The sequence below is a fragment of the Rhinatrema bivittatum genome, chromosome 3 (genome assembly GCF_901001135.1).
Source record: "Rhinatrema bivittatum chromosome 3, aRhiBiv1.1, whole genome shotgun sequence".
Taxonomy (NCBI): domain Eukaryota; kingdom Metazoa; phylum Chordata; class Amphibia; order Gymnophiona; family Rhinatrematidae; genus Rhinatrema; species Rhinatrema bivittatum.
The window spans coordinates 90,765,517-90,790,295 of record NC_042617.1 but is presented as its reverse complement, the minus strand read 5'-3'; the positions used below and the strand labels follow the sequence as shown (position 1 = coordinate 90,790,295).

At 46.5% G+C, this 24,779-nt stretch overlaps 1 protein-coding gene across 6 annotated transcripts in view; it reads left to right on the top strand.

The window, feature by feature from the left end:
- CCDC88A (coiled-coil domain containing 88A) overlaps positions 1-24,779 on the top strand; it is a 503,234-nt gene that overhangs the window by 377,587 nt on the left and 100,868 nt on the right. For all 6 annotated transcript variants that reach the window (XM_029593463.1, XM_029593462.1, XM_029593464.1 and 3 more), the window contains exon 23: positions 14,108-14,253. In XM_029593463.1, coding sequence (XP_029449323.1) covers positions 14,108-14,253 — 146 coding nt within the window. The remainder of the gene's footprint in view (positions 1-14,107; positions 14,254-24,779) is intronic.

The following is a 24,779-nucleotide window of genomic DNA, read 5'->3' as shown; positions in this document are numbered from 1 at the left end:
CCCCTTCCTCTTCGGTGCCATAACCAGATGCTAAACAGAAAGCTTGAGGGAATGAAGAAAGTGCTCAGTAGTACAGCGTCTATTGACTCGTGGCCATCTTGTCCCCTTCATAGATATCTCTCTTAATTGTGTTTTTAATCAGGTTTTTTGCTTTGGAAGAGAATATTGGCAGGCTAAGGTTACTGCAGGATTATATATACTGTGACATCACCTAGCTCAGTCTCATCTGCTGGCAGGGGAGCATAAACCCACTGGTCCTGAGTTCATCTGTCTACACTAAGGAAAACGAAATTATCAGGTAAGTAATTGCTCCATTATTAGCCAGAAGACTTGGTGGTTAGATACAAAAAAATAGATTAATTGTTTGGAATATGCCAGGTACCTGTAATCTGGACTGGCAACCGTTAGACCCAGGATAAAGGGCTCAGTGGACCTTCTTATGATAATATATTAAGGTCAGACAGTGGGTGTAATGGTTTTGGAAGTTGGGGTACAGTGAAATCCTACAGTACTGCAATCACCTGAAGAAACATGTATGGCCGTTTTAAAGGCAGATATGGCTCTTCAGTGGCCAACTTCATATCTTAGAGGAGGGCTTCTCACTCTGGGTCGTGATCCCAAAGGAGGTCACAAGTGCCTCAAGTGACAGTGCCCTTTAGGTGTCAGCAGCAGTAGTGGAAGTCATTATGAGGCCTCTAAGCCACCATGTGCTCTCTCAGGTCTTGCAGTAGCCCTGCTTTTGCATGGGTTTCTGTGGTAACAGGAAGCCCTGTTCGAGGAGGGAACACAGGCCCCTGTGCTAACTTTCATTTTCTAGGGTGTAGCTGGTGGACTCAAAACAAATGGGTATAGTGTGCTCGTGCTAGCAGTTGGAGATGGATCTGACGTCAGCACGGGTACATATACCCCCACAGGAAGTGCCGTGAATCAGTAATTTCCGTCTCCAAAGCAGTTTGGAGCTACCTCACACTCGCTGAGCGTGTTTCCAAATTCTAACGACTAAATCCCTAGATCTGTCAGAAACCTACCTGCTTATCCCAATCCATCGGGATCACCAGCGCTATTTACGCTTCAAAGTCCTGAATCAGCACTTCCAGTTCCGAGCTTTGCCCTTCGGGTTAGCCACTGCGCCGCGGATCTTTACCAAGGTAATAGTAGTAGTGGCGGCGGCACTCAGGAAGGAAGGAATTCTCGTCCATCCCTACCTGGACGATTGGCTGATCAGGGCAAAGTCACCGGAGGAGAGCCACCGGGCAACCAACAGAGTTATAGCTCTTCTGGAAAGCCTCGGATGGGTAGTCAACATAAACAAGAGCTCCCTACAGCCGTCCCAGTCGCTGGAATACCTAGGGGTCCAATTCGACACCCGAGAAGACAAGGTTAGCCTGACCTCCAAGAGAACATCAAAACTCCAGAGTCATCTGCAGGCCCTGCTGAGCGCCAACCGGCCCACAGCTCGAGATTACCTACAGGTCCTCGGCCTCATGGCGTCCACTCTGGAGGTGGTGCCATGGGCGCGGGCTCATATGAGACCATTGCAACGCGCCCTTCTATCTCGATGGAGCCCACGATCACAGAACTACACCGTACGCCTACCTCTACCGGCCAGAGTGGTTGCAGCCCGGCCACACGAGGTGGGGGTCAAGAATGTCCTCCCCAACCTGGATTCTGCTCACCACAGATGCCAGCCTGAACGGATGGGGAGCACACTGCGAGGAACTCACCGCCCAAGGGCGATGGACCAGAGAAGAGTCGAGGTGGAACATCAACCGACTAGAGGCACGGGCAGTCAGGCTAGTGTGCCTGCGATTTGCCCACAGACTTCGCGACAGAGTGGTCAGAGTGATGTCAGACAATGCCACCACGGTGGCATACATCAATTGTCAGGGCGGAACCAGAAGCCAACAAGTGTCCCTGGAAATAACTCCCCTGATGATTTGGGCAGAAGCAAATCTCCAGGACATCTCCGCCGTCCACATTGCCGGGAAGGACAACACGATGGCAGACTTCCTCAGCAGAGAAAGCCTGAATCCAGGGGAGTGGCAGCTGTCACCCACAGCCTTACAGATAATTGTGGATCAATGGGGGACGCCAGCCATGAACCTCTTAGCGGACAGGTCCAACGCTCAAGTACCCAGATATTTCAGCCGCAGGCGGGATCCTCGAGCTCAGGGGATCGATGCCCTGGTACAGCCGTGGCCTCGGGGGATGCTGCTATACGCCTTTCCTCCATGGCCCCTGCTGGGCGCCATTGTACACAGGATTCAGCGACACAGAGGCCTAGTTCTTCTAGTGGCCCCGGACTGGCCAAGAAGACCCTGGTACGCAGACATGAGAAGACTACTGGCAGGGAACCCTCTACCTCTGCCGCCCTACAGGGACCTGCTGCGGCAAGGTCCCATTCTCCACGAGGATCCGGCTCAATTCTCTCTTACGGTCTGGCCATTGAGAGGGCTAGGCTGAAGAAAAGGGGATACTCGGAGCCGGTTATAGATACACTCCTCCGAGCACGCTAGTTCTCCACATCCCTAACATATATTAGGATCTGGAGAGTTTTTGAAGCCTGGTGCGACTCTCACGGCACCAACTCGCATGCTGCTAAGATTCCTATCATTTTGGACTTCCTACAAGATGGACTTCAGAAGGGTCTGTCCCTCAGCTCCATCAAGGTTCAGGTAGCAGCGCTGTCTTGCTACGGTCCCAGGAGTTACGGCAACACCATTGCCAAACACCCAGACGTCTCGCGTTTCCTGAAAGGAGTCAAACACATTCGCCCGCCACTGAAGTGGCCAGTGCCCTTGTGGAATCTCAACCTAGTATTGGAATTTTTGGCGGGATCAACCTTCAGGCCCCTTCGAGGCCTGTCCCTCCGTTTGTTAACCTTGAAGATGGTGTTCTTGCTGGCTGTATGCTCAGCACGCCACTTCTCAGAGATACAAGCACTATCCTGTCGTGATCCATTTCTCAGAATCACTCCAGAGGCTATCCATCTTCGCACAGTTCCATCCTTTTTACCCAAGGTGGTCTCACACTTTCACCTCAACCAAACCATATCCTTGCCTACCACGGAAGGTTTGAAGAAGTCGGAGGAAGGTCGAATGCTACGCCATCTCTACATCGGCAGACTGCTGTCCAGCTATCTGGTAATGTCAGAAGCAGTACGAAAGACGGACCACCTGCATCCTGCACAGCGGGAAGAAGCAAGGGGAAGCGGCCTCACGGCCAACCATCGCCCGCTGGATTAAAGAAGTTATCAAGGCAGCCTACATAGAGGCGGGAAAACCACCGCCTCTACAGGTCAAAGCTCATTCTACCAGAGCACAATCGGCCTCTTGGGCAGAAGCTAAGCTGCTGTCGCCTGCAGAGATATGTAAAGCGGCGACGTGATCCTCCCTCCATACCTTCTCCAGATTCTACCGTCTGGACGTCCAGGCCAGGGAGGACACAGCATTTGCGAGGGCAATCCTAAACGGTCCTCAGGCAGCCTCCCGCCCAGTCCGGGAGTAGCTTTTGTACATCCCATTTGTTTTGAGTCCATCTGCTACACGCTAGGAAATGTTGAGATTACTTACCTGATAATCTCCTTTTCCTTAGTGTATGCAGATGGACTCAGCATCCCGCCCGGCTGCCGGCATACATGGGAATTCACCGAACTCACGGTAAGCCATGTTTTCTTATAATAGGCCATCCACTCTGCCGGGTGTCGACGCCTTCCGGTTGTGATCACTGGCGGTCTCCAGCTACTATCAATCGGTCAGGGTAATCCTGTTCATTTAATTGATCGGTCAGCTACAGCTTTTGCAAGGAAGATTACTGATTTGCGGCACTTCCTGTGGGGGTATATGTACCCATGCTGACGTCAGATCCGTCTCCAACTGCTAGCACGAGCACACTATACCCATTTGTTTTGAGTCCATCTGCATACACTAAGGAAAAGGAGATTATCAGGTAAGTAATCTCAACATTAATAATGCTATTGCCGCTTGCAGATTACCATCAGGATCAGGACTAGTCATGAAAAGAGGGGGGCAGGGCTTGAGTGTGCATGGGCCAATGGAAAATTGCCACTGAAAAAGTGCCACTGATTCTCTCTCCTCACCTACCACTGAACCTACCCTGCTGTCTCTTCCCACCAGTTGTCATTCACCATTGGCTCTGGGCCCAAATAACAGTGTTGCTGCTGACCTTGACTAGGGGGATGTTTGGAGGAGTGGATGCTTGAAGGGAGCAGTCATATACAAGAGAGGTTTGAGTGTTGGATCAGTAGGAGATGTTTGAGGGAGAGATTAGCTGGAATAGGATTTGACTATGGGTGTGGGGAGAGGATTGGCTAGAGAGGGTGAGAGAGATGGATGGCAGAGTTGTTTAGGGGATGTAAGAGGCGTTGGACAGTGAGAAGGGATCTGCTGGGGAGGGATGAGGAAGAAGGTGATTCTGGGAAGTGAGAGAAAGGGAATGGGGGTTGAAAGTAAAGGGAATGCAGTGTACAAGGATTTATAAGCATAAGCTGCAGTCTTGATACCGCCCTCTTCCCCTTCCCTAAGGGAACTAGCAGTGCACAGAAATTAACACTTATTTTACTTTTAAATACAACCCGATCAGCCCAGAAACTCATACTCTTCTGTCTCAGAATAGAGATTTATTTGCAAGATATTAAGTTACCAGAACAAACACTAAGTATTTATGGTAATTAGTTTGGTAGGTATTACTAGGTAAGGAAAGGCATAACACATCACTTTAGCTGGAACTGGCTTATAATTCATAAACAGTTCTGACTTACTAGCCTTTAAACAAGGCCCAGGATTTGTATCACCTTAGTCTCAGCACTTTGTAGATTTTTGGTCTCTGAGCTGTGAGAGCAGCTGGGAGTCCTGAACACTGTCTCTGTCACTGTAAAGCAGGCTGTGGGTCTCCATACCTAGATGAAGGGTAGAGGACTCACCTAGTTCTTTGAGAAGTACAAGGCAAGTTCAACTCTGGCTAAGGTAGCAGGGCTTGAGACCCTCTTCCAAGCAATGTTCCAGGACACTGGATCTTGACTAGCAGCTTAGTTGCAGGGCGTGGCTGGAAGCAATGACTGATGGCTTCTTGCTGGTGTGAATGGAATCTTCTTAGCCGACTCTTAGCCCCTCTGCCAAGCTGATTTTAAGAGATATCATATGAATATTCAGTAGCTTCATGCATATGAAAATAGGTATAGAAGTCATTCTGATTCTTTCTTCACTTCACTTTCTTGATTCCCCCCCCCCCTCCCTCCCTCTTGGCCAACCTTCTGCCTCATGGCAGCTGACCTGGGAGTTGCCTTGGATCAGATAAGGTATCCTCTTGGGATTGGAAGCTGGGTTGCCAGGTATTTCTGAGCTTGACTGCAGCTTCAGATCTGTCTCCACAGACACAGGCCTGCATTGTCTTGTTCCTTCTCTAATTGCTGAGAGAAGATTTCATTCTTTAACAGAGGCTTAGACAAACATGTGCTTGGCACAGGAGATAAGTCATTCACATATTGCAGCTTTGTTAGAAGTTATGCTGAACTTTCTTTGAAATACAGGTCGTGTCCAAATGTGAAGTAAGAATCCATTTTGCTATATGAACATTGGTGAAATTTATAGTAGCTATTCCTACAAGAGGATCAGCTGGGGGAGATACGAAAAGGGCTAGAAGGGATGAGGAAGATGGGGATAGGTTGGGGAAGTGAGAGGAGCTGGGTAATGTAAGAGGAGATTAGCTGGAAGAACAGTGGTTGAGAGAGGGGGGGTGGAGGTTAAGAGGAGGATCAACTGGAGTGCAGGGAGGACATGTTTAGTGATTATTGTAGGAGGACTGCCCCCATGATGATTGGTTTTGGTCATTGTTTGGGATTGTGTGCATAGAATTCCCCTTTTTTGGTCATGCCAAGTGCCCAGACCTAACCATATACCTTAACTGGTTTTTTTTCCAGAACAAAATACTTGATAAAGGTCTCTCACTTATTCATTCATGCCTGGATCCCAGTACAATATTTGCTATTTATAACTAAATTGAATTAGTGAGCAGTGTGTTGATAGCCAAATGTTTTCTTAAGAAACCCAAAAAATACAGACATTTACATTTTTTTCATATAGTCATGTTTCTCACAGGACAAGCAGGATGGTAGTCCTCACATATGGGTGACATCATCAGGATGGAGCCCAATCACGGAAAACTTCTGTCAAAGTTTCCAGAACTTTGACTGGCCCCTACTGGGCATGCCCAGCATGGCACTAACCCTGCAGCCAGCAGGGGTCCCCCTTCAGTCTTCTTTTTTCCGTGCAGCAGTAGCCTCGCGGTAAAGGAGCTCTGAAGAGATTCCTGACAGGAATTTTCCTCATGGAATTACTAAAAGTTATATTTCCTGTCGTGTAGCCAGATGGACTCAGAACGAATGGGTATAGTATGCTCGTGCTAGCAGTTGGAGAGGGATCTGACGTCAGCACGGGTGTATATATACCCCCACAAGAAGCGTAGCAACTTAGTAATTTCCGTCTCCAAAGCAGTTTGGAGAGCCTGCACGCTCGCTGAGCGTGTTTTCCAAATCTACTTTCTACTTTCTTTTTACTAAAACTTCTACAGCATCGAGCCCCGCACTCCTGCGGTGATACCCTAAGGTCCCTCCCCCAGTAGAGTTTCCCGGGGTGATTTCCATGATCCCCCGGAGGTTTAAGACCTCGGTCCGGTGGCCGAATCGCGGCAGGGACATAGCCCCTGGGCGAGGTTCGGGTAAGGCATACTAGGTGCCTCGGTCCCGGCGTGGACGAGGCAGCCGGGTGCATTTCCTCATAGCACGGCGGTGAAGGTACTTGCCCTCTCCCCCCGCAGCCGGAGACCGCCCGGGTTCCAGCCGGGAAGCGCCGAGGATCAGGTAAGGCGTTCATCTCTTATTTTTGGTCTCCGAGGAACCGAGGATCGGCGGCGTGTCACGCCGTGGAGGGCGCCATTTTGTGGGCCTTGTTCAGGTATTGAGCGCCCGTGATAGGCGCATGGCTATGACTAAGCGCATATTATATACATCATTGCTTATTGCTGAGAGCATATTGAATACCATTGAGCGTGTATTGCTAACCGCTTCTTGCTGAGAGCATATTGTATACTATTGAGCGTGTATTGCTGACCGCTTATTGCTGAGAGCATATGGTGTACTATTGAGCGTGTATTGCTAACTGCTTATTGCTGAGAGCATATTGAATACCATTGAGCGTGTATTGCTGACCGCATATTGCTGAGAGCATATTGTATACCATTGAGCGTGTATTGCTGACCGCTTATTGCTGAGAGCATATTGTATACTATTGAGCGTGTATTGCTGACCGCTTATTGCTGAGAGCATATTGTATACTATTGAGTGTGTATTGCTGACCGCATATTGCTGAGAGCATATTGAATATAATTGATCGTATATTGCTGCCGCATGTTATTGTGCGCCTATTATATTGATCGTATATTGCTGCCGCATGTTATTGTGCGCCTATTATATTAAGCGTATATTGCTGCCGCATATTATTGTGCACCTGTTCTAAGCGTATATTGCTGCCGCATATTATTGTGCGCCTATTATATTAAGCGTATATTGCTGCCGCATATTGTGCGCCTGTTCTAAGCGTATATTGCTGCCGCATATTATTGTGCGCCTGTTATATTAAGCGTAAATTGCTGCCACATATCATTCAGCACATACTTTTCAATGGAACAGAACGCCTCAGCGTCTTCAGCGGGGGCGCCTCCTGCCTCCGGCATTAAAGCCCTCGGCCTCTGCTCTGCATGCCAGCTTAGAGCCACGCACAGTGAAGAGCCAGACTCCCCTATGTGCCCAATGTGAGGAGGCCGTGGGACCCTCGGGCCAGGACCAGTCTCAGCCCCGATTTGCTGACAGTTCCCCAGGGGCTACCCCGGATTTAGCGGGCAGTCTCGACCAATCTGGTATCCCGGGGGATCTTGTACCCCGGCGATTGGAGACCGCTTCCATTTCCTGGGTGGATCTCTTTAAGGGGATTCATGCCTTTGTGCAGATGCAAACGGCTTCCCGTCCAGGCCCTGCTGTTCCTGCTGTTCCTGTTCCTGCTGTGGCTGCGACTGCGGCGGCTGCTGCGGTTGTGGCTCCAGCGGATCCTGTTCCTGGACCCTCACGCCCTTATCGTGAGCGGGACCTCCCGCCGCTAGAAAGTCCGGATCAGTCGGACCAGGAGGTCTCACCGGACGAGTCCGAACTCCCGGACGAAGGGGAACTTCCCTCAGGGATTGAGCCATACAGAACCATGAGGCGGTTCTTCCCTAAGGAGGATCTCTCCGACCTGGTGTCTCAGTGCCTGGCAGAGTTGGATATTACAGGTCCCAGCGCTACGGTACCCTCTGCGCAGAACTCCCTGCTGGAAGGTCTTCGTCCTACAGCCCGCCATTTTCCATTCCTGCAAGCAGCACAGCAACTGATAGATTTAGAATGGGCTGCACCAGCGGCCTCATTCAAAGGGGGTCGGGCCCTGACAGGCATGTACCCCCTGGCACCGGCTATCCAGGAGCTGCTGGCGTGCCCTCAGGTGGACGCCTTGATTAGCGCTGTGGTTAAGCGCCCTACCATTCCAGTTGTGGGGGGGGGGGGGCGGCGGCGGCCCTCAAGGAGCCTCATGACCGGCGACTGGACGCCATTCTGAAACAGACTTTTGAGGTGGCAGCTCTATCTTTGCGGATCGCAACCTGCTGCACAGTGGTGACGCGTTCCTGTTTGTCACAGGTCAGGAACAACGCTCCAGCAGCAGACATGTCACAGGTCAGGAACAACGCTCCAGCAGCAGACATGGACTAGGTCTGATGGATGCTGCATCAGACCTAGTCCGGACCACAGCCAAGGGGATCTCCTCCGTAGCTGCCAGGAGGCAGCTCTGGATCCGGAATTGGTCAACTGATGCGCCTTCAAAGACACGCCTCACCAGATTGCCCTTTAAGGGCTCTTTCCTGTTTGGCAGCAACCTTGATAAACTGGCCAGTACATGGGGCGCCTCTCCAGTGCCTAGACTGCCGGAAGATCGGTTCAGAAGGAACCAGCGCGCCTTCCCAAGGCCCTCCAGGGGCAGGAGTTCACAGCGCTTCATTCCTTACAGGAGTCGCTACCAGGCGCCGCGTCCTCAGGCCAGGAATCAGTCCTTTTGGACCAAGCAGCACAAGAGGGGAGCAGGCCCGGGCTCAGGTCCCGGCCGCGCCTCACAATGAGAATCCGCTGATTCATCTGGGGAATGGAGCCATAGGGGGCAGGTTAACCCTCTTCTACCCCAGATGGGCCGAGATCACGTCGGACCAGTGGGTCCTCGCCATTATCCGAGAGGGATATTATCTGGACTTTCATCTCCCTCCGGACAAGTTTGTGGAATCTTCATGTCCCATACACAAGAAGGCAGCATTGGAAGCTACCCTGGCGAGGCTCCTGTCCTTGAACGCTATCATCCTAGTACCTGCCTGGGAAGTGAATTCTGGACACTATTCCATTTATTTCATGGTACCCAAGAAAGGGGGCACCTTTCGGCCCGTACTGGACCTCAAGTCAGTCAATCGATACTTAAGGGTCCCGAGGTTTCGCATGGAAACTCTGCGCTCCGTCAAGACCGCAATACAGCCAGGAGAATTCCTCACGGCCTTAGACTTGTCGGAAGCCTACCTACATATCCCGATCCATCCGGATCATCAGCGCTACCTGCGCTTCAAAGTTCTAGGCCGCCACTTCCAATTCAGGGCTCTGCCCTTCGGGTTGGCCACGTCACCACGGACCTTCACTAAGGTGGTCGTAGTGGTAGCGGCGGCACTCAGACGGGAAGGAATCCTGGTCCATCCCTACCTAGACGACTGGCTGATCAGGGCGAAATCGCGAGAGGAGAGCCATCGGACAACCGACAGAGTGATCGCCCTTCTGGAAAGCTTGGGCTGGGTAATCAACCTCAGCAAGAGTTGCCTACAGCCTTCCCAGTCTCTGGAATACCTGGGAGTACAGTTCGACACCCAGGCAGACACAGTCAGTCTCACTACCAAGAGAAGGTTAAAACTCCAGACGCGTATCCAGTACTTGATGGGAGCCAGTCGGCCCATAGCTTGGGATTATCTGCAGGTTCTCAGTCTCATGGCATCCACCCTGGAAGTGATACCTTGGGCAAGGGCCCATATGAGACCTCTACAACACTCCCTGCTCTCTCGCTGGAGCCCCTGTCTACGGAACTATTCCACGCACCTACCTCTGCCTGCCAGAGTAAGGACCCAGTTACGGTGGTGGTTGCAGTCCAACCACATGAGCAGGGGGTCGAAGATGTCCTCCCCCACGTGGACTCTGCTCACCACAGATGCCAGCCTGAGCGGCTGGGGTGCACACTGCGAAGGACTTACCGCACAAGGGCGGTGGAACAGAGAAGAGTCAGCGTGGAACATCAACCGTCTAGAGGCTCGGGCAGTCCGATTGGCATGCCTTCGATTTTCTCACAGACTGAAGAACAGAGCAGTCAGAGTGATGTCCGACAACGCCACCACGGTGGCATACATCAACCGTCAGGGTGGAACCAGAAGCCGACAAGTATCTCTGGAGATCGCCCCCCTGATGACTTGGGCAGAGGCGAATCTTCAGGACATCTCCGCCGTCCACATTGCCGGGAAGGACAACACCACGGCAGACTTCCTCAGCAGAGAAAGTCTAAATCCGGGAGAGTGGCAGCTGTCACCCACAGCCTTCCAGATGATTGTAGATCACTGGGGGATTCCGGACATGGATTTACTGGCGGACAAGTCCAATGCTCAAGTACCCAGATACTTCAGCTGCAAGCGCGACCCGTTCTCACACGGAATCGATGCCCTGGTTCAGCCATGGCCTCCAGGGACTCTGCTATACGCCTTTCCTCCGTGGCCTCTGCTGGGCGCCATCATCCACAAGATTCAGAAACACCGGGGCCTGGTTCTTCTAGTGGCACCAGACTGGCCAAGAAGACCCTGGTACGCGGACATGAGAAGGCTACTGGCAGGGGAGCCCCTTCCCCTGCCTCCTCTCCGGGACCTTCTATGTCAAGGTCCCATCCTCCACAGGGATCCAGCTCAATTCTCTCTTACGGTCTGGCCATTGAGAGGGCTAGACTGAAGAAAAGAGGTTACTCGGAGCCCGTGATAGATACACTCCTCCGAGCACGCAAGTTTTCCACTTCCCTCACCTAAGTAAGGATCTGGAGAATATTTGAAGCATGGTGCGACACTCATGGCACCAATCCACATGCGACCACGATCCCTATTGTTCTGGATTTCCTGCAAGATGGGCTTCAGAAGGGTCTCTCCCTCAGCTCCATCAAAGTTCAGGTGGCTGCACTGTCTTGCTATGGTCCCAGGAGGGATGGCAAGACCATTGCCACGCATCCAGATGTGTCTCGCTTCCTGAAAGGAGTCAAGCACATTCGTCCGCCACTGAAGTGGCCAGTACCTTTGTGAAACCTTAACCTTGTTTTGGATTTCCTCACGGGATCCACCTTCAGACCCCTTCGGGGCCTGTCTCTCCGTTCTCTCACTTTGAAGATGGTGTTCCTATTGGCGGTGTGTTCAGCACGCCGCGTCTCAGAGCTACAAGCACTGTCCTGCCGTGATCCCTTTCTCAGAATCACTCCAGAGGCTATCCATCTTCGCACGGTTCCCTCCTTTTTACCTAAAGTGGTCTCACAATTTCACCTTAACCAAACTATATCCTTGCCTACCATGGCGGGTTTGAAGAAATCTGAAGAAGGGCGTTTGCTACGCCATCTCGACATAGGCAGACTGCTGCCCAGATATCTGGAAATGACACAAGAAGTACGAAGGACGGACCATCTGTTCGTCCTGCACAGCGGGAAACGACAAGGGGAAGCGGCCTCTCGGCCCACTATCGCCCGCTGGATTAAAGAAGTTATCAGAGCAGCTTACGTGGAGGCTGGGAAGTCTCCGCCTCTACAAGTCACGGCTCATTCTACCAGAGCACAAGCGGCATCCTGGGCAGAATCCAGGATGCTGTCGCCTGCGGAAATCTGTAAAGCGGCGATGTGGTCCTCCCTCCATACCTTCTCCAGGTTCTACCGTCTGGATGTCCAGGCCAGGGAGGACACAGCATTTGCAAGGGCGGTCCTACATGGTCCTCAGGCAAAGGAAAATACAGAAAGCATTATCTCAGCAGTGAGCACATCCTTGTTTCTTTGCAAGAAATTGTACCAAATATGCTTCATGTATACTATAAAGCACCAGTGGGCAATCACGAATCATGTTATTCAGTTGGCTGAAATGCAGCCTGCCTGGTACTGACAAGTATAGTGGAAGGGCATTTGGACCATTCCATTGTTGTACCTGGGAAAACCTTTCCCATAGAAATTTCTTTTTAAAAAAAATGTTAGAAAACACCTAAAAAAGTAGAATCTGAAGTTTTTTCATAATAAAATAATATAATAAACACGTGTGTGACAATACTCATGTAATAAAATGCCATCAACAGCACAAATTAATGTATAGCAAAAAATCTTGCCCAGGCAGACACAACTTTGGTGGGATAGCCAAACCAAATGAAAGGAAACAGACTTAGCTGTTCAAGTCATGCTGTTCAGTAAACAAAGTTTATTGGATTAACACAAACTTTCATCTTAAAGATGAAGTTTGTGGTCTCTTCCCCCCCCCCCCCCCCCCCCCATACACACAGATGTGTCGTGTTTCTGGAAACTGTTGGGAGGGACTAATTCTTAACTGCATGATTTCAAAGACAACCTTAGCCATGCTTCCTCTTATAGTTTTTACAAGCTTTGCAGGACAGGGTTCCAGATCAGGTTATCACTGTAGTTTTCCCCAGAATTATAGAGGGAAAAACCCAGTTTCTGATAATCTGACCAGTTCCTTTGATCCCTCACTAGGATTAAGGCATTGTTACATCTGCTAAATCACCTTGGATGTCATTTATCTTAGTTACAAAAAAGTGACCAAGGATTCACAATCTGATTAAGACAGTTTTGTGAGCGGCAGCCCAAATCTACATGAAAACTGTTTCATCACTTTTATAATTCCTTACTATTACTGGCTGTCATGATACGATAATAAAAGGTCTTTTTTGCCTTCACCATAGAAATAAATTTTTTTTTCACATTTTTTCCAATTTTCTTTATTCACAGTACTTTTAAGTTTTTTCCGAACACAGTCAGCTCTATGAATTAATCATTTTCTATCCTTTAACTCTATTGTATACCAGGGAGCTGATTTAAATCCCTGCTTACACACTGATTTTAAAGGGTTTAAATAATCCAGAATGCCTGTGATCTTATTTTCCATGCGATAACTATGGAATTTAAAGTATCTCCCATGTGTGCAAGAGCACAGTCATTAATAGTAAATCGAATGTATTTTTATCAATTTTTCCCCTGGAGACATTATAGGGGATAGAAATATCCATTCTGGGCATTAATATTTATGAAAAGATGGGAGTGCATTCAGCACTCAAAATACTTCCATTTACAATATATAAGCCTTGAGCATGGACATTCCAGTTTTCATCAGTAAAGTCTTAAAAATGTATAGACCACCTTGTGTACTAAGATGGAATGATTGCAATCTGTAGGATATGCCCTTATTACACTTAATATGTTTGTCTGAGATTCAAGCAAGGAATTTTGCACTGGCTGGTCCACTGCTTTGGAATTCCATCCCAGAACAACTGAGGGTTGAGACTGTACTCATACTTGCAGGATGTATCTGAAAGTTCTGTTTTTCATGCAGACATTCGGATCATAAAATTGACAGGCAACTGAAATATATGGTATGAGCTTCATAGACAGCTTAGTCTTTTAACTTTAGATAGCTATGATGGTAGTACATCTAAGGGGTGTGCCTATGATTTTTCAGGCAACAGTTATGTGTTAATGTAATTGCTATTGGGGTTTTTTATGGGGACTTTTTCTGTCATATCTGTTTTAACCATTCTTGGTTTCTCTTTTAATGTGTATGTAAACTTGTATCCAGCCTAGCATTGTAGATAGTGGGCTATACAATTTTTAAAATAATTTCTGGATTTTCCTGGACTTTAGGTAGTTTCTTTGGTTTTATATTTAAACCCTGCTTTTTTAATTTTATGTTTAAACAGTTGTTGAGCCAGCTTAAAGGAAACCTGGAAGAAGAAAACAGACATCTGTTAGATCAAATCCAAACTTTGATGTTACAGAATAGAACATTACTGGAGCAAAATATGGAAAGCAAGGATCTTTTTCATGTTGAACAAAGGCAATACATGTAGGTACTTTAGTATAAATTGTATAGCTACTCTTCATAAACATGTAATTGATGAAACAATCTTTTTAATATTTTATGCAGTCAGTCTAGAGAAATGTTATAAGAATTCATAATATTATATAAGCAATATACCGTATTTTTCGCTCCATAAGACGCACCTGACCATAAGACGCACCTAGGATTCAGAGGGGGAAAATTAAAAAAAAAAAAAATTGTGCTAAACCGGCTCTGCGTCTGGGCGTCTTATGGAGCAAATTAGGGGAGTGCATAGTTTTTTTTTTTCTCCCCATTTTGTTTTCGGGTCTGGGGAGGGCCATTTCGGTCCACTCCCCAGATCAGAAAATTTTTCTTTCTGTGGGAACCCCCATCCCAACCCTTTAAATTAACAACCTCCACCCCCCTGACCCCCCCAAGACCTGCCGAATTAATTTCCTGCAACCCCCCACCCTCCTGACCCCCCCAAGACCTGCCGAATTAATTTCCTGCAACCCCCCACCCTCCTGACCCCCCCAAGACCTGCCAAACGTCCCTGGTGGTCCAGCGGGGGTCCAGGAGCGGTCCGGGAACGATCTCCTGGGCGTGAGCCGTCGGCTGCCAGTAAACAAAATGGCGCCGACGGCCCTATGCCCTCACTATGTCACTGAGACCGACCGCTGCTATTGGTCGGTCTCAGTGACATAGTGAGGGCATAGGGCCGTCGGCGCCATTTTGTTTACTGGCAGCCGACGGCCCTATGCCCTCACTATGTCACTGAGACCGACCAATAGCAGCGATCGGTCTCAGTGACATAGTGAGGGCATAGGGCCGTCGGCTGCCAGTAAACAAAATGGCGCCGACGGCCCTATGCCCTCACTATGTCACTGAGACCGACCAATAGCAGCGGTCGGTCTCAGTGACATAGTGAGGGCATAGGGCCGTCGGCGCCATTTTGTTTACTGGCAGCCGACGGCCCACGCCCAGGAGATCATTCCCGGACCCCCGCTGGACCACCAGGGACGTTTGGCAGGTCTTGGGGGGGTCAGGAGGGTGGGGGGTTGCAGGAAATTAATTTGTCAGGTCTTGGGGGGGGTTGTAGGAAATTAAGTCGGCGGGGACTTGGGGGAGTCGGGGGGGGGGGGTGTTTGTTAGATTTTTGTTTGGTTTTTTTTTTATATTCGCTCCATAAGACGCACATACATTTTCCCCCCACCTTTGGGGGAAAAAAAGTGCGTCTTATGGAGCGAAAAATACGGTAATTATATTGTATAAATAGTACAAAAGAAATTGCAAAATCTCAATCTTCTAGTTTTTAGCACTGTATTTGTGAAATGTTTATTTTTCAATGAGCCTAATTGTATTAGCTACTTATTCTTAAAAATTAAAGAGGTTTATATATAAAAGGTGAGTTAAGATTAATACATATGCTAACCATTGTTAGCATAAGTCTTAAATAGCATGTGATGTACAGAACCCCTTGGTGTGGAGATTCCCAAACCTGTCCTGGGGATCCCCAGCTAATCATGTTTTCAGGATATGTATAATGAATATGCATGCAGTAGAGGCAATGCATGCAAATTTATCATGCATATTCATTATGGATCTCATGAAAACCTGACTGATTGGGGCTCCCCTTGGACAGGTTTGGGAATCAGTGACTTGACCCATGTGGGCATGTTAAAATTTAACATGTCTACATATGCAAAACATTAAAATAGCATTGTAGTGACTTAATTATCACAATGCCATGTAGTAACTCTGTACTAGCAAGACTTAAATTTAAATCATATTTTCAGCCCATGAATTAAAGTCCTGCTCTGGAGCTATAGCCAAATTCTAGCATGCTAACCCTGCATGGCAGATCTGACATATTAACATATAACCAAAGGAGGAGTCACTTTCCTGGACCCCTCCCCTAAAAGGTCCTCCTATTAAGCTCAAAGAGGAAAGACCCCCCCCCTTTTCAATATTCTCTATCTTTATGAAGAGGAAAAGCCTCCACTTTATGATTGCATAGCCCCCAAAGGCAGCACCCTTCCCCAGAAAACAGTTAAAATGCAGAGGGCAGAGGATGCCATTTTGGAGAAATATGGCAGCCTGGCAAAAGATGTAAAGTAAGCTGCTTTCCTCTTGCTGACCTGCCAGTGTTTTTTAGCTTAGCGCATAATGTCCCTGGTTGTAGCAATTACATTAAAATATTGCATATGGCCATCAGACTCTGAAGATTGAAATTTCTAGATATCTACAGCTTGAATCCAAAGAATAATATAGCATCATTGGTACCGAAGGGATCAGCATCGAAGGACCCAGGAGCCACACATGCTGTAGTCCATTGGCACTGAGGGGTCAATCAGCATCTTCTGAGCTGAGACCAAAGAAGAGTTCCAGGAGCAGGGAATCATCCTACTCCCTCTGCTGTATGCATAATGATTCCTCTACATTGAGTTTGGCCTTCAGATATGACATTGAGCATTGAGGAGAGGCAATGGAGCAGAAGTGTCATTCTCCTTTAATGCTCAAAGCCTAGCAGGGAGAATAAGACCATTGCTTTGCCTGCTCCCAAGCAGCTGTGTCCAGAGGTGAGCTTAGCTTCTCTACTGGTAACTAAGATGCAGTGATCTCAAAGGGTCCATATATCCCTGTTGACTATCCAGGAGGGTGTTCTGTCTCCGATGCCTCCAGTTTCAGCATCGCTGACTTTGAGCAGGAGCTGAACAGGAGGATCCTTGAGGCCCTCTTGAAACCTCAGGAACGTGGAGGCATCAGCATCAAATGCATTGATTGTGGTGGCTTTAAAGCCAGTGCTTAAGACCCATGACCTGGCACCGAGCAGTTTGGCACAGACATCAAAGTCCTGACACTGTAGCTCAACTTTGGGTTTGCTGTCAAGTCAAAGCTGATAACTTTGAAGAGAGAAGCTTCTCCTGAAGCTCAGTGGACTTTGGCTACAAGGCTACAGCAGTATCTTGGTGAAAACTCGGTTGGTAAGATGCAATGTCAACTTTCTGAGATCCTTATATCCCAGTTGGAGGAATCCTGGGATCTGTCCTCTGCAAGTTCTGGATACAACTAGAAGTCCTAGCAGAAATACAGGTTTATCTAACAGGCTATGCAGGGAACTGAGAAAGTCAGATATTTAAACATCGATCACAACAGTTTTGCTAGCTATTTGGATTAATACAAGGTCTTGTAGTTAGATGTGGAAAACTTGTGTGCTGGAGGGAAATAAGTGGAGATCTGGTATGCTCTTCTAACCAAAGTGGTGGTGTACAAAGGAGGAAGACAAGCAAAACTGTTAGGGAAAGGGAGAAATCTTACCAGTTATCCCACACTATTGCTGGCAGCTGGGATGTATCCTTAAGATGTCTGTACAGAATAACTGGGCAGACTGGATGGGCTAAATGGTCTTTTTCTGTTGTCATTTACTGTTACTATGTCCTTTGGGTCTGTGGAATCTGATTTTGAATAGGAGCAATTCCCAAACCTCCCCTCTGATCCTTCTCCAGAGACTAGGAGAAGTTAAGAACATAAGAACATTCCATACTGGGTCAGACCAAGGGTCCATCAAGCCCAGCATCCTGTTTCTAACAGTGGCCAATCCAGGCCATAAGAACCTGGCAAGTACCGAAAAACTAAGTCTATTCCATGTTACTGTTGCTAGTAATAGCAGTGTCTATTTTCTAAGTCAACTTAATTAATAGCAGGTAATGGACTTCTCCTCCAAGAACTTATCCAATCCTTTTTTAAACACAGCTATACTAACTACACTAACCACATCCTCTGGCAACAAATTCCAGAGTTTAATTGTGCATTGAGTGAAAAAGAACTTTCTCCGATTAGTTTTAAATGTGCTACATGCTAACTTCATGGAGTGCCTCCTAGTTTTTCTATTATCTGAAAGAGTAAATAACCGATTCACATCTACCCGTTCTAGACCTCTCATGATTTCAAACACCTCTATCATACCCCCCCTCAGCCGTCTCTTCTCCAGGCTGAAAAGTCCTAACCTCTTTAGTCTTTCCGCATAGGGGAGCTGTTCTGTTCCCCTTATTTGGTCAACCTTCTCTGTACCTTCTCCATCGCAACTATGTCTTTTTTTTGAGATGCGGCGACCAGAATTGTATACAGTATTCAAGGTGCGGTCTCACCATGGAGCGATACAGAGGCATTATGACATTTTTCCGTTTTATTCACCATTCTCTTTCTAATAATTCCCAACATTCTGTTTGCTTTTTTGACTGCCGCAGCACACTGAACTGACTATGTCTATGTGTTATCCACTATGATGCCTAGATCTTTCTTCGGTGGTAGCACCTGATATGGAACCTAACATTGTGTAACTATAGCATGGGTTATTTTTCCCTATATGCATCACCTTGCACTTATCCACATTAAATTTTATCTACCATTTTGATGCCCAATTTTCCAATCTCAAAAGGTCTTCCTGCAATTTATCACAATCTGCTTGTAATTTAACTACTCTGAACAACTTTGTATCATCTGCAAATTTGATTACGTCACTTGTCGTATTTCTTTCCAGATTATTTATAAATATATTGAAAAGTAAGGGTCCCAATACAGATCTCTGAGGCACTCCACTGCCCACTCCCTTCCCTACCCAGGTTCTGTGCAAGAAATGGCTAAGACCATTCCTTTTTATTTGGAAATGGAAGGTGAATGCAGAGCACCTCTTTTCAGCTTCCTTCATTTCCTCAGTACCAGTCTACCAGCTTCTTCAGGATGTGCAGAAGTGATGTGGGAGCCTCCACTTAATGTACTTTCTGTTGCAAAAAGGCAGACACCAAGATTCCCAGATTCAATGAGATCCAGCTATTGCACTAGTTTGTTGTTTGAATCCACTTTGAAAAGGACCAGAAGTCTTAATAATCATTTCCTGGCAACACTGAGGCAAAAGTCCAAAACTTTGAACCTTTCCAGGAAAATATTTTTTTCTGAATGCTGTGCATAGCTATTGCATAGCTTCTCATCAAATCTATATGATCAAATACATGTTACGTTTTCTGACTCACAGGATGGCCCCGCAAACCAGTGCACTCACCCAGGCCCCCTGACTGGCCTCATGACACGATGTCATCACTCCTCTGCCTCACAGCTAGACACCACAACTCTGTCTTCCTCCTCCTGATGCGCTTAGGCACACACGTGGGGCACTTTCGCTCATTTAAAGGGACCGCGGTGGGAAAATGCCTGTGGCGCCCGATGATATCAGACATCAGGCCCTATATAAAGAGCCTAATGACACTTCCTCCGCTCAGCAACAGGTCAACTACCCTTCAGGTAGTGTGATTGCTGTGCCTCTTCGGATCTTTCGTCTTCAGCCTTGTCCTTCCTTGCCTTCATCTTCTGCCTTCATCTTCAGCCTGAACCTTGCCCAGCCTTGCTTTCGCCTTCTGCCTTTATCTTCAGTCTTCGCCTTCAGCTTCATCCTTGCCTTCAGCTTCAGCCTTGGCCAGCCTTGCCTTCCTCTTCCCTAGCCCAGCCTGCCCTTGTACTGATATTGGAACTGACCATAGCCTGGACTATGACCATTCTTGCCTGATGCCTGCCATTGACCATAGCCTGCACTCATCACCCCTGCTTGCTGCCTGCCTCCGACCTCAGCTTGACTCAGGATCTACCCTTCCACTTGCATCCCAGAGACTGCCACTGAAGACCTCCTGGCCTTCGGAACTCAAAGGCTCAACCTGAGGGGAAAGGCATTGATACAGGCAATGCACCAGTCCAGTCTCTACAGTCTTCTCCACCCATTGGCGGTGGGAACCTACAGGGCCTTCCCTGTAGGTTGTGTCAACCTCACTTCGACACAAGGGTCCACAATACTAACAGGCGGCATACTATTCTGCAAAAAGATTGAGGTTTGCTGAATTTTTCCCTCCTGAGATTCAGGAGTATTTGCTTCAATCAATGAAGCAAGGAGAGAGGAGTGTTGAAATCACTTGATCTGTGTGACCTATGATGCTTTTGAGATAACATTGAGGACCTCAACCATGGCTATTGGAATTTGCAGATTCTCTTGGGTTCAAGCCTGAGTAAATGCGCATGTCAGGTTCGCTGATGTGCCATGCAGCAGAGAAGAATCTCTTTGGTGAGATCGACAAGGAGGCAGTGAATCTCATAAAGGATCACTGCTCTCCACTGCAAACTCAAATCCATCTTTTATAGAGGCACAACAATGAGGTGGTTGTTTTTTACTCCATATACTCAACCAGGACAGCAGCATAACTCACAGCCTGTCCAGCATGATCACAGAAGTGAAAAGTCCTATTTGGCAACACAGTCAAAACCTTGTCTGGGTTTTGACTTGACTTAAAAGTCCTAGTCTCCATGCCAAAGAATCTGTTGGAGGAAGACTGAGATTTTATGTAAACTTTTGACTACTAACAACTTCAGACAACTGGATTCTCCAGACAGGAAAGGAAAACTACAGATTAAATTTGTGGGAAATCCCACGAAATTACCCTCTAAATGGATTGTGTCCTTCCCCCTTCTCACAGGAAAAGGTGTAAAGAAGCTCTCCTTCCTCTTGCAAACCAAAATGGTTGAGCATGTATTCACACACACAAGCATTTGGGGATTCTACTTCAGGTATTTCCTGGTACCCAAGAGAACTGGGTGATTCTGTCCCGTTCAAGATTTGGTTAGACACCATAATTGACCCATTTTAAAGATGCACATACCCACATAAAGATACAACTAGGTCACAAAAGTATCTCAGATTTGTAGTAGGGAAACAAAATTTTCAGTACTATGTTCTTCGGTTTGGCCCATCATCGGCCTATCTTCACAGAATGCCTTATGATGGCCACAGCATATCTATTCAAACGGGAGATTTTTATGTTCTCTTACCTGGACAATTGGCTGATTATTAATATTTCTTAAGCAGAAGCAGACGAATCCATGGATAACACCATCCAGATATTGGCATTAAAAAGGGTTCATCATCAATTATCCTAAATCCAAATTGACCCAAGACCTCAATTGGAATTCCTAGAGGCTTCGCTAGACGTGATTTGAGCAATAGTTTTTCTCCCTCCCATCAGAATTTCAGGCTTATTGTCTGCAGAGCAGGACATAAAGCAGAGTCCACATACATCAGCTAGGATCACATTGAGAATGTTGGACCTTATGGCCTCAGCAGTCTACATAAAGGTCAATATTCAAAGAGTTTGGCTAATTTTATAGGGCTCTCAAGAGGAATCACAACTATCATGCAGCTCCTTCTGTCATACCATTCTAATGATGAAGTATCTACTGGCCCCACTTCAGTCTCCCTGAATTACATCTTCACAAGAATGTCATGCGCAGTTTTTCTCTCTCAAAAAAAAAAAAAAAAGATCAAGGCCATTCCATATCTTACAGGAGGAAACAACTTAGAGAAGATAAATTTGATGGGCTAGACAAGTACTAACAATTCAGTACACAATGTTACAGGAACTCCAAACAAGAATATGGCAAATGCCATTAGCTACACTAACTATAGTAAGGAAATTGTATCTTTAAGTATAAGGCGTAATATTGTGCAAAAGTACAACTCTCTCATGCCTAGAAAATGCTTCACGCCAAGATAGTTTTGGCCAAGCAGTTCTCAAGAAATATAAAGGATCCCAAAAAAAGGAACACAAGGAAGAATATCTGTTAAAACTGAAGGAGACAAAAAAAGCAAGCAGAAGGTCAAGTGAAAGAAATAATTACCAAAGAGGTAAAGAGAAGAGACAAAACATTTTTCAGATATATCAGAGAAAGAAGGGAGGCCCGAAGTGGTGTAGTGAAATTGAAAGGTGACTAGGAGCACAGTGTGGAGAAAGATGAAGAAATGGTGGAAATATTCAACAAATAAGTTCAGTGTTTACTAAAAAAAAGACCCTATAGAAGGACCTTTGCTGGTTGACAAGACCATAGATAGAGATGGGGTAGATGAAATTCCGTTTACAGAAGAGAATGTATGGGAAGAGCTAGGAAAATTGAAAATGGACAAGGCCATGGGGCCAGATGAGGTCCTTCCCAGGATACTGAGGTAGCTCAGAGATGTGCTGATGGGTCCGCTGCATGACCTGTTCAATAGATTCCTGGAAATGGTAGTGGTACGGCATGATTGGAGAAGAGCAGTGGTGGACCCGCTTCTCAAGAGTGGTAGCAAAGAGGAGTTAGCCTCACCTCTGTGGTAGACAAATTACTGGAGACTGCTGAAGGAAAGGATAGTGAGCTATCTACAGTCAGGAGGATTGCTGGACACGAGGCAGCATGGATTCACCAGAGGAAGGTCCTGTCAGACAAATCTGATTGATTTTTCTGATTGGATGATTAAAGAACTGGATCGAGGAATGTGATCTACCTGGATTTCAGCAAAACTTTTGATATGGTCCCACATACGAGGCTTGTGAATAAATTGAGAAGTTTGGGAATGCGTGCCAAGGTGGTGGCATGGATTATAAACTGGTTGATGGATAGAAGACAACGTGCAATGGTAAATGGAACCTACTCTGAAGAGAGAAAAGTGTTAAGCGGAGGATTCTTGTTGGGACCAGTTCTGTTCAATATCTTTGTGAGCGACATTGTGGCTGAGATAGAAGGTGTAAAGTTTGTCTATTTGTGGATGATACGAAAATCTGCAATAGAGTGGACACGCCAGTATGAGTAGAGAGAATGAAACGTGATGTAAGGAAACTTGAACAGTGGTTGAAGATATGGCAGCTGGGATTCAATGCCAAAAAATAGTCATGCATCTGGGATGTTGTAATACAAAAGAGCTGTATGTGATGAGGGGTGAAAGGCTGTTCTGCATGGACTAAGAGAGGAACCTTGGGGTGATAGTGTCTAGCAGTCTGAAGACAGCGAAGCAATGTGACAAGGCGATAGCTAAAGCCAGAAGAATCCTGGGCTGATTGAGAGAGGAATAACCAGTAAGAAAAAGGAGATGATAATCCTCTTGTACAGGTCCTTGGTGAGACCTCACCTGGAATACTGTGTTTGGTTCTGGAGACTGTATCTCAAAAGGGACAGAGAAAGGGTGGAGTGTTCCAGAGAAGGGTGATCAAAATGGTGGGGGTCTCCATCAAATGACTCATGAGGAGATGTTGAAGGACTTAAATATGTGTACCCAGGAAGAGAGGAGGTGCAGGGGAAATATGATTCAGACCTTCAAATACCTGAAAGGTTTTAATGATGCACATTCGACAAACCTTTTCCATTGGAAAGAAATCAGAACTCCAGGGAAAATGACTAGGAACCAACGTCAGGAAATATTTCTTCACAGAGAGGATGGTGGATGCCTGGAATTCCCTTCTGGAGGAGGTGGTGAAGACAAAAACAGTGAAAGAATTCAAAGGAGCAATGGATAAACACTGTGGATCCCTAAAGGCTTAGAGGATGGAAATGAAGAAAAGAGTGCATGGGGGATAACTTGCTGGTGCAGCAGTTACTACCCTTAACCAATAAGCCTTCGTACTGTCGATGGAACTCCATCATTGCTCTCTATTTCAACGGCAGGGGGAAATGAGGAAAAGGGAATTAGATTCAGACGGTAACCAACATAGCATAATAAAAGAAGCCACTTCTAACTTTATATATAAAAATTTGGATTTATACTCATTAGAAAATTTAGAAGAATTATCATTGGTTTGGGCATCAGATAATATATTGCTAAAAAACTTGATAACAGATAAGTAAATAAACATCTTATTATTAATTATAGTTTATATAATGTATACTGTATAAGTAGCTTCTATCATAATAATTTCTAGGGACCTGTAAGGGTAATATAGCAATAATGTGGTGCAGTTCTAAATTACTGCCTTTCATTTCTGTATTGACACTTACTCCAAACTATCAGGTAACTCGGGAGACCGCTTGTGGAGATGTCTTCTTTCTTTTCGATCTTCTTTGTCCCCAAAGATTGCTATAAAATAGCACTCTTTTATAATTTTCTCAATACATTGAAAATTAATTGAGAACAACTGTCTTTTTTTGATTGGATGTATATTTCAGTCCTTTTTCTCAAAAAAAAAAAAAAAAAAAGTCTTCATATATCATTCTTATATGAATAGCCAAGCTATAAGATATTGCTAGCCAGAAATGGTCATGGCTATAAGCAGGGCTATTTTGTACCACACAGCAACAAATGTCCATCTGCAGTATTTGGGCAGCAGTATATGGCCTACTATTTCAAAGCCTCAGCAGTTCTTGTCAATCTTCCAGCATATCGCTGTCCACTGTAGTGTATTTAAAGAAATGCAGAAGTCTTCAGCCCTTTTTATGTTTAAAAGTCATTTCAATATTTGTGTGTCAATGCGATGTCCTTTTGTGGATTGCAAGCTGGTTAAAAGACAGGAAACAGAGTAGGATTAAATGGTCAGTTTTCACAGTGGAAAAAGGTAAACAGTAGAGTGCCTCAGGGATCTGTACTTGGACCAGTGCTTTTTATTGTATTTATAAATGATCTGGAAAGGGGTACGACGAGTGAGGTGATCAGATTTGCAGATGACACAAAATTGTGCAGAGTAGTTAAATCTCAAGCGGATTGTGATGACTTG